At 38.2% G+C, this 10313-nt stretch overlaps 1 protein-coding gene across 1 annotated transcript; it reads left to right on the top strand.

Moving 5' to 3' along the window:
* The first annotated feature begins 4559 nt into the window (after nt 1–4559).
* Nucleotides 4560–10007, top strand: LOC137163374 (lysozyme g-like). The gene is made up of 5 exons (XM_067563543.1): nt 4560–4602; nt 5414–5503; nt 7686–7882; nt 8165–8300; nt 9862–10007. Exons 1-5 carry the CDS (start codon nt 4560–4562, stop codon nt 10005–10007), a joined length of 612 nt encoding a protein of 203 aa, XP_067419644.1.
* Nucleotides 10008–10313: the final 306 nt, after the last annotated feature.

Raw genomic sequence — 10313 nt, 5'->3', positions numbered from 1 at the left:
GCACATTAATTTGAATCTGATATACAGTTACTTATTTCAGGTGTACACCTATAGGACTGAGCTTCCTGTATGTTCCATCTTAAAATACAGACTAAAAATGGTAAACAAAACCCAGTGTAGGCTAGCCCTTTTTATAAAATGGATGTGACTTAAAAAAATAAATAAAAAGACTGAGTAAACATGGAATTAAGGCCCGTTTCAAACAACGGCGAAGAAAGAGCAGTAGAAATACTAGAGCATAAAAAGCTCAAATGAAAATAAACTTAGAGGATGCTTTATAAATTTAAAAAACCCAAATGAATGGGACAAATACAAAATTGTTTAAATCTTTTAAAACCTATTATCAAAAAGTAATTTGAGAGAATACAAAATTAGCAAGGAACTAAAATAACCTCTCAAAAGGTATTGGAAATACACAAGGAAATTTCCTTGTGTATCTCCTTTGGAAAAGTTCCTTCTTAGACGTTTCCCTACAGGTAGAAATGAAGTTGGGAGTTGAGGGATGGAGGAGAAAAAGTAATTCCTGACACTTTCCATTTTCATCTACACATGTAAGTATGGAGGTATGATCTATGAAGTTGCTGGAGAAAAACAGCCTTCAGAGCAATGTAAGCTGCACTAAGCCCTGGCTCCTCCAAGGAAGGGTAGTCAGTGCCCTCAACCCGATGGAAGGAACTACAGGTCTGTATCACTGCTATTATATTCAAATAGTGTCCAAAAAAAGTGACGACATAGGTGTGAGAATTTTTTTTAAGATGAACCTCAGTCTGAACTCATATATCCATTCTGCTCTTTCAGCAGACAAGTCTGGCAGGCTCATCTTTTCAGGGTCTGCTGCACTTGCTGCTAGGTAAGGTGGTGCTGCCCTTTCAGGGCTATGAGCCCTGTAGGTTAAAGAAACCTCTAGCTCTAGGAGCTTAATTTTAGGATGTTTCAGATCTTTTCCATGTCTGAAGGTTTCTCCACCTGTCCCAGTTCAAATGTTATCCAGAAGGCCCCTTCTTAAAAGGCAAGCTAACTAAAAAAGAGGAGGCTGGCATAGCTCAGCCATATGTGGCTGTTTCATCTTCTTTACATGCATGCCCCCACCTAACTGCTTTTTGCATCTTCACTTCCCCAGCAGAAAAAATGAGATGAAAGAAATGAGGATTTCATATGCCAGGCCTGAAGGAATAGTTGAACATCCAAATTTTTCTCAAGAGCTGCATTCTCCTGCCATCTCAGGTCCTACCTTACTCTTTAAGGGACTCTTTTGTTGGTTGTAGGTGGGCTATTGAAATGTCCTTTTACCTAGGAGCCTATCCCAGGATACAGTTATAAATGAACTCCAATTTATGCAGCAGTCTTTGGAGTTACCTGCAGATTCGCTTCCATAAACCTGTCACAGCTCTGGAGCTGATAACAAAAGATTAAAGCAACAAAATATAAACCAAACAGAGCAGGCCAGAACAGACCTTCAAAGAAGCACGCCACTTTGATTGGGTGGATTTTATTGCAGACATGTCTACATTTACAGATGTCCAAGGCTAGGTTAGTGAAGGGGACGCAGCCAGCAAAGCTGTTGCTTTGAAAGAGCACACACACTATCCTCTAGGTGGAGGTATGGTTGCATGACACTAATTCTGAGACTTTATACCCTAAATTATTGCTAATTGCGACTTCTCAGGTGTTTTTGATGAATATTTTAACTAACTTATTTCATGAGCCCTATTGCTTGCAATAAACATGTGCTTTTTCTAGAACTACGGGTGCATGAAAATCAGGTTCTTGAAAAACACCCAAGCAAAATAAACTTACTCCCAGTCTTCCTTCCTTATTAATTACATAAGTTAATTATATAGTGTTCTGCCCTAGAAAAGGTTTGAGACTATTTCCTTTATGCGGTTTCCAAAAGATTGACAAGCTTTTAAATGTAACCTTTATAATAATGTTTTGTACCTTTCATCTAAGCATAGCAAAGCTCTTAGATGTACCATAAATGAATAATATAACCTTCCACAGTATTGTCAGCTTGCATTGTCATAAATTGCAGTTCTATTATTGAAAACACAATGTAAGGTCATTTGGTAATTACAGGTTTGCCAATGATAAACTATTACTTGCTACAACTGCAACACACGCTATGTAATATAATTCAGGGCATGTTACTTAGTAAACTGATGAGTTGTAAATGGGTGTTTCCTCTTTGACCATATAACTGCATAAATAATAAAACTCATGAACACAGTCTAAACAACGTGGCACCAAAATTTAAATATTTTCTTGACTTTTTTTAAATATAGAAACTAGTAAGTGAAGCAAAACATTCTCTGGCCTATTTTTATTGCTTACAATATTGATTTTTTTCCACATGAATTCATAACACTGAATTATGTATTATTTTTTCCTTTCATTACAAACAGAACACTCAGCATATGTGAAAACAAAGATACTGTGTGCCCAGTGGCCTTAAAATCTATGATTCTGAGTGTGCAGTGGGGGGAGCTCAACCAGGCCGGTAGAGACTCAGATTCTCACTTAGAATTTGTGTTGGGTCGTGGCTGACACTTGACCTCAAAAACCTCTCCAGTGACTGTTCCATCTCCAGAGCTAGACAGTATGACATTATTTCTATCACATGAGATGATAAAATGTTTATGCTCTGCTGGTGGCCTGACCAGTCTACTCTCCTTCGACTGCTTACCAAAGTTAGATGCTCCCAGGTTTAAAACAGTCACCAGTGGCAGTTCCTTGAAAGGAAGATCCCACTCTCTAACACACCCTGGGGTTCCCCTTACTTTGTACTCTCTTTAAAGAGGCCCAGTTGCTTGCAACTCCACCTGTTCACTGCTTTTGAGGGTGTCCCCATCTCCAGGATGGCAGACTGTTCTCCCCACATCTGTTACAAGGGAAGGCAGGTTTACAAGCAACAGCAGCATTGCAAGAAAGGCTCCTGATTCCTTTGTTGCTACCACTGAACTGTGCCTTACCTTAGTCTGGAACCTGACATACACTAATAAATTTCAAATATTATTAAGAGTGATTTTATATTTATTTCCAGATCACTGATAGAGATATTGAATAGTGCTGGGCCCAGAACTGATCTCTGTGGACAAACTCCATAGACATTCCTCAATTTGATGATGATTTCCCATTGACGACGACTAGTTTAGATCGCTTAGTTAGCCAATTTTTAATCACTATAACATATACTTTATTGAGGTTGAATAGTGCTAGCTTTTTAATTACAATGTCATGCAGTACTATGTCAAAAGTCTTCCAAAAGTCTACGTTTATTATATTTACAAGTTTGATTGATAAAGATAACTGCATAATCTCCTCACAGAATGAAATCAAGTTTGTCTGACGAGCTATTTTCCATAAAACCATGTTGTTGGTATTAATTATATTTCTATCCTTTACTTCCTAGTTGATTGGATCCTGTGTCATCTTTTCCATTATTTTTCTTTGGATTAATGTCAGGCTAACTGGTATATAAGTAGCTGGGTCATCCCATTTGCCCTTTTTTGAATTTTGACACAACATTAGCTCTCTCCCAATCTTCTGGAATTTCCCCAGTATTCCAAGATTTGTGAAAAAGTAACATCAGTGGCCCAGAGATCTCCTCAGTGGTGTGGTCTAGGGATGTAGAGCAGGAGAATAGCAGCACTCTGATTCATTTGTGACCTCTCCTCCTGATTCACTGAAACATTTTGTGCAAGTCACTCGGTGTGCATCAGCTGTGTAAAAGGGATATAATACTTATTTACTTCACTGGGTTGTTCTGAGGCTTAATAAAATAATGACGGGAAGTGCTTTAAGATCCTTGGATGAAAGACAATGTGAGTTCAAAGCAGTATGATTATTATAATTTTTAAACTTTATAGTAAATGTCATCACACTAAGTGGAGAGCTATATTCCCAAAGTCAAAAGGTGTGGCACCTTAGTATATATAAAGCTCTTCAAGTGATGTAGGACAAAGCAGAGTGAAGCCAGGTGAGTCTGAACTCATTCACATTATACTCATTTGGAGGAGGAATCCTCAATTTTACTCATTGTAACATTCTATGTGTAGTAATCTAGTGACTGCCATTGTGTGTCTGTTTAAGGATAATGATGCAATCAATGGACTTGTAAAATTATTTATATAAAAAGGATCTTTTGAAGCACAAAATTAGATATGTTAAAATATGAATACATAAGCAGTTCCTGCTCATGGAAAAAATGATATGTATCAAAAAGTCTGCTTACTATTAGCCTGATCTATGCAAATGTTTGCTACTGATCCAATGGGTACAGGGTCAGACTATAATGGTCTGATCCTTAAAATGCTATCAAGTATAGATAGGGCTTATTATTCTGAAGTCTATGTGATAGTAAGCTCCGACCTAGGTAGTAAGCATGTGCTAGATTGGGTAAAAAGTCAAGAAGCCTGTCTCTGGATGTAGTTTGAGTAAAACTTGCCATTTGTGTGTATGAACATTTTCTTAGTAACATTGGAAACTTTCTTGAATTCTTCATGTTTGCAGAGTTTGATTAATTTTCAGACTGTCTTGGGTGCCTGAGAAGAATCATCCCCATGCTACTAACACTGATATTTCTGGGCCTTGCTGCCCTTATTGGTGAGTTTGGGGGTTATTTCTATTTCATTTGTCTTACCGTCAAAGCAATATTGGAAAGAGATTATTGTAGTCCTGGGGGAATGTAATCTACTATTATGCAGAGCTGTAAAATTTATCATATGGATAACTCTTCTTCTTTTGTGTGTGAGGTTTCTTGGTTTCCATGTAGACCTATTCAACTATAAATGCTAAGGCATATGTCAGCCACCAGAGTATGATCACAAAAACAACTTGTTTATTCTCAGTTAAGCTCAAATGCTCTTGCCTGGCTGATGGGTTCAGTTAATTTCCCACTTTCTAGAAAGTAGAATAATTTGTCAAGGGCAGGGCTAGCAATTCACTGTTTTTCATTCAAAACTACACTGTGCCACTAGTGAACATAGGGGCCATTGCCAATAGGAGATGGTTAACCTTCCATCCTCACTGGAGATAAATTCTCTGAGGATGTATGGTGTGCTTGTAGGAGTTCAATAGAAGAAGTTCACTGAAATAAATTCAGGCACTGGGACATTTGCTCAGGTATACAGACATAAAGCAACAGATCCTCTGGTGGTATAAATTGTCATGGTTCCACGGACTTCAATATGCAATATTAGAAAAAGACAACTATTGGATATTAGATTTTGTTGACAGTGCCATTGATGCTGCTGCTGCTCCTAATAGTGATATGAATATAAAATTAGTATAAAACAAGAGAAATGTTAGTGTGGATGTGTCCTTTCTGCATGAGTTTAATTCATGCTTGCAACAGTCTGAGCAATACAATCTTGAGATCTTATTTTTTTTTAAATCTCTCCCTTTAACTTTTTAGCTCCTTCTGTAAGTTACGGATGTTATGGTGATTTACGCACTATTGACACCCCTGTGATTTCCTGTGGACCTGTACAAACCCCAACTTGTGGTAGGTATCATTCACTGTTTGATTTGCTGCATTTCAGTGCACACAGCTATTTGCACATGACAAAGCAATATTTTTATATCCTACTGTTGCTAAATTAAACTGCCCAAAGCTCCCTATTCAACTAATCAAGGAGGAAAAAAACTAGTTGCTACAAGCCTTCCAATTTTGCTCAGAAATACAGTGCTAATTGGAGGGATACAGTGACGCTGAGTCTACAAAACAAGCTGAGGGAAAGTGCCAGATGTTAAGGCCTACTGTTTTCAAATGGCAGCCTTTCTTAGCTGCGTCTTCTGTCTCTGAGGAACCCACCTTTCAAAGTCCCACATTGGCAGTAATCATCCTCTGAACAAAGAGACATGATCCTTTTCCAGTCAACATCACTCCTTAATCAGGTAGGCTTTTAGTGGCATTATCTCTACACAGATGCTGAGCATGCACCTTCCTCAGCCCCCAACTCCTGACTTGAGGAACAAGACACTTGGAATCAAACTTGAGTCTTGACATGCTGAACAAACCGGCTAGTTGTGACATGTCAAATAAATATTTTATAGGCCTAAATCAAAGGACGACGACCCTGGCAGTGTGGTGATCCTACCCCTCCTTTGAGTGCCCCATTCTGGGAATTCCCTTCCATTTTCCTATAAAGTTTTTTGAGGAGATTAAGTTTTGTCAATGAGAAACCTTTTCACTTGCACTCTTGTTTGGAAAAGAATATGTGTTAGAGAAGGGAAAGGAAATACCAGCATTTTATTGCAACATGTAGAAAACATCCAGTATTTTACTATGGGTGAAATTCTAGCTCCACTGGGAGTCAAAGTCTCATTGACTTCAATGGGACAGTAAACAACAACAAGAGTCCTGTAACACCTTAAAGACTAACAAATTTCTGTGGGCTTAAGCTTTCATGGGCTGCGTCAGATGGTTGCAGCCCACAAAAGCTTATGGCCTGCAGAAATTTGTTAGTCTTTAAGGTGCTACAGGATTCTCGTTGTTTTTGCTGTATACAGACTAACACGGCTACCCCTCTGGAACTTTTCACAAAGGGGACAGTATTTCCCCTTATGTAATATGTTGAAGATCTGAAGATAAACTTGAAAGATTAAGACTGAAGAGCATTGGGCGGTGAACTCTGTTTAGAGGCAATCAGGTTTCATTTCCCATTCATGATCTAGCTACACTACCGTCAGGCTGGGTTGGTACTTGAAAGGGAGGCCTCCAAGGAACATGATTCAATAGGTAGCATTCTTCCCTCTGAGTTAGTAATGATCCAATGAGTCAGGATGTATTAAAAGGCTGGAGGTAACTTTTTGGGGATGAGATGTAACACAAAGTTCCCTTCCATCTTTAGTCATGATAGATCCCAGAGAACTTTTATAAGAAGAGGGATGCTACCCCCATTGTCTTGACCAAACTCCAGATTGAATAATTCCATTTTGAATACCTAAATCTCCCTTTGCCATTTGGATTGGATACAGTATTCTCCACATTTTGTATTGTCTTACTGCCTTATGCCCTTAAACAGCTGCTTCATTTCTGAGTAGAGGTGGCTGTATTTTACTGATGTGTGAAGTGATTTCTTTATGTAGTGTAAGTTAATGAAACTTTTAGGGCTGAAAAGTGCTACATTAAGTGTAAGTTATGTTAAATACATATGTTATCAACTGTTTTACAACTTGCTGGGGAATTTAACAGGTAATGTAGCTTGCTGTGGTGTTTTTTTAAAATACAAATCATTTCACATATTGATCTTCATAGCATTTCTCTTTTTATAAATGTAGGGATAGTTTTTCAAAAGTTTTCTACTACTTGGAAATTTAGCACCTCTAGAAATCAGACTTGTAAAATTTTTATTGAAAAGGAAGTATGAAAAAAGCCTGGACCAGGAAAATATTAGGGTGAAAAGAGATGTCAAAGGTTGCCTAAGAATTTCAGAGGCTGTCTCATCCCTTTGTTACTGATTCTGAGCTATATCAAGAGTATTTAGTGCTTTCTGGATTTCAAGAACAATGCACCATATTCAGAAATCAATAGGCTTGCACCTGCTTTTCAAATATGTTGATCCACATTAAATGGCTGCATTTTTCTAAACAGAAAATGGCAGCTTTGGAATGCTCATTTATCTGTGAAATGATTTAAAAAAAATTATATGCAGAAACCACATTCACCTTTGCATTTGCTACAGGGGTTCCTGCTGCAGAAAAGATGGCCAAAATAGACATAGTACGTCTAAGGAAATATGAAGTCTCTATTAAGAGAGTTGCCAGAAATCTGTGCGTAGATCCAGCACTAATTGCTGCAATCATCTCTGTGGAGAGTCGTGTTGGAGCTATTCTAGTCGATGGTTGGAACCGTGAAAGAAACAGATATGGCTTGATGCAGGTACAGACGGCAGACCAGGAAAAATAAAGTTTCCAAGTAGTGAAATATTATGCGTTAAGGCTTTACTTTAGCAAATTAATTCTTTATTTAGCAATTTATTTTATACATTCAGGACAGCATTTTATGTACATACATTCCTATTCAGGGAAATACCAATGCATGCGCTTAAGTGTTGTCCTGAATAAGGATAATTCTTGAATTGAGGCCTAAAAATATAAAGAATAGAACAAAAGTGGTGTTTTTGTTTCTAAGGAGACTGAATTTTTTGTCTGAATCTTCTAGGTTAATACACACAATTCAATTCCTGGAGCCTGGGATAGTGAAGAACATATAACTCATGGTGCAACTATTCTAGTTACCGAAATTAAGGCATTACAGAGAAAGTACCCTACCTTGTCATGGCAACAATATCTCAGAGGTACAGTATGTTCTGTATACTGCCCAGAAGTTAAAGGGCCACTATCAAGATAAAATATTATATATTAAAAAGTTGCTTTAACTGCATTATTAAGATTTTAATAGCTGAGATTTTTAAAGCTGAAATTAATTTAGCAGTCTGATTTACTATGCACCATTCTTTTTTGTTTATATTTCAACATGGACAGTGAGACAGGTTTGTTTTGGTCTATATTTTCTTGTTCTCATGCACTGTACAATGCTATTGTGCTAGGGCTCCCAAGATGGTAGCAGAATGTTTACATGAAAACATTTCCTTTTTATTGACATTTAAATATCACAAGAACATTTCTATTAATATTTAATCACGTAAAACCCTTTCCTTAAAAATACGATTTATTAACTGACTAGGGGGTGCCTGCACTGCAGAGAAAAACCTGCGCCACTGAGTCGCAGAGATCAGCTCAATTGACTTCGACTTGTGAGGCTCGGTGTGTGGAGCTAAAAATAGCAGATGTTCACCCTCGGGCTGTAGCCTGGTCTCCGTGACCTCCCCACCTTACCAGGTTTCAGAGCTCAGGCCTCAGCCTGAGCCTGATTGTCTACACAGCTATTTTGTGCTCTGTAGCGTGAGCTCATGTCAGTTGACCCAGGCTCTGACTCACTGCTGCTGGTCTTTTTTTTTTTTTGCTCTGTAAACGTACCCACTGGATCTAACACAAAACCTCCAAAAGTCAGTGGAAAAACCTCTCCCTTGAGTTCAGTGGAGCTGAATCAGGTTTTAAATCTTTACTTGTCTGTCCGTCTTGGCAGTGAACTGGCTGCTAAGTGGCGGGGAGGGGGTCATATGTTAGGAAGGATGGGAATAAGGACAATGAAACTGAAACAGGGGCTCCCTTCCCTTTTTCTGGCTGGTCTTTTGAAATTGTAAGCTCGTTAGGGCTGTTTTTGTGCTGCACCTGGTGCAGTGGGACCTGTGTCTCGATTGAGGCCTCCATGTGGGACTGTAATGCAAATAATAAATCATTTTTAAGGAAAGAGTTTTACCTAATTAAGTGTTAATGGAAATGTTCTTGTGATGTTTAAATGTCAATAAAAAGGAAAGATGGCAGACAGGTAGGTGAGGTATTTAAATTGTGAACAGACGACTGGGAGTGGGGGAAGCTTGTAATGTGTGTGTGTGTGTGTCTGTGTGTGTGTTTGTGTGTGTGTGTGTGTGTGATCACTCTGATTAATCCAGTTGTATGTTGTATCTTTTTACTTCATCCTTCCCCTGTCCTTGCCTCTTTAGAGTATGCTTTTTTTTAAAAAAAAAAAAGGCAAAGACTGTTCCCATCTGCATTCAGAGAGCATCTAGCACATTTTGGATGCTATTGCAATATAAATAACAAACAAACTTTGCCAACTTGCTGTTAAGAGTCAAGTACTCTGTAATATAGCACCTTTCAGCAATAAATGCAGCCACACAGCCCCACAATTAGTCATTTTCCAAAAGACTATATAGGTTCAATTAGATGCCAATTAGCTTCTGGCTGGGATTTATTTGTTTTTAATTCTCTATTAACTACTTTGTCTCTTTGCAGGTGGTATTTGTGCCTATCATGACAGGGTTAGGAACATCCAGGTCTATGACGGAATGGACAATTGCAATTCAAGCAATGACTATGTTAATAATGTTGTTGTTCGAGCCAAATATCTGCAGAATAACGGATTCAGCATTTTAGCGTAATGCTGGCTTTGGCCTCTTTTCAAATAAGCCCTAGTTCTCATTATCATCAACCAGATCATGAGAGATGCTGTACATCTGGGGAAAACAAATGTTTCATATAGTAATCAAATAGTGATTGTAACCACAAAATAAATAGTTCCACGAATTTTCCCAACAGTAGTGGAGTTGGAAGCACATGTACATTAATTAATCCTACCACCCCCTCCAACTACCTATTATCAGTTTCAACTTTTCCACTTGTTAGTGTTGCATAGACCACAGGTGTTACTACAGACCTAGGAGTTCATTAATCCCTTCTGTAGGATT

Source organism: Emydura macquarii, unplaced genomic scaffold (assembly GCF_026122565.2).
Source record: "Emydura macquarii macquarii isolate MOO-44397 ecotype Brisbane River unplaced genomic scaffold, CSIRO-AGI_Emac_v2 contig_2531, whole genome shotgun sequence".
NCBI classification, from domain to species: domain Eukaryota; kingdom Metazoa; phylum Chordata; order Testudines; family Chelidae; genus Emydura; species Emydura macquarii.
This window is presented reverse-complemented; position numbering and strand designations above follow the sequence as displayed.

Coding starts and splice junctions, on each gene's coding strand:
- LOC137163374 (XM_067563543.1), top strand. CDS start 4,560: ATGCTACTAACACTGATATTTCTGGGCCTTGCTGCCCTTATTG. Junction 5,504..7,685: donor TGTACAAACCCCAACTTGTG/GTAGGTATCATT, acceptor CATTTGCTACAG/GGGTTCCTGCTGCAGAAAAG. Junction 8,301..9,861: donor ATGGCAACAATATCTCAGAG/GTACAGTATGTT, acceptor GTCTCTTTGCAG/GTGGTATTTGTGCCTATCAT.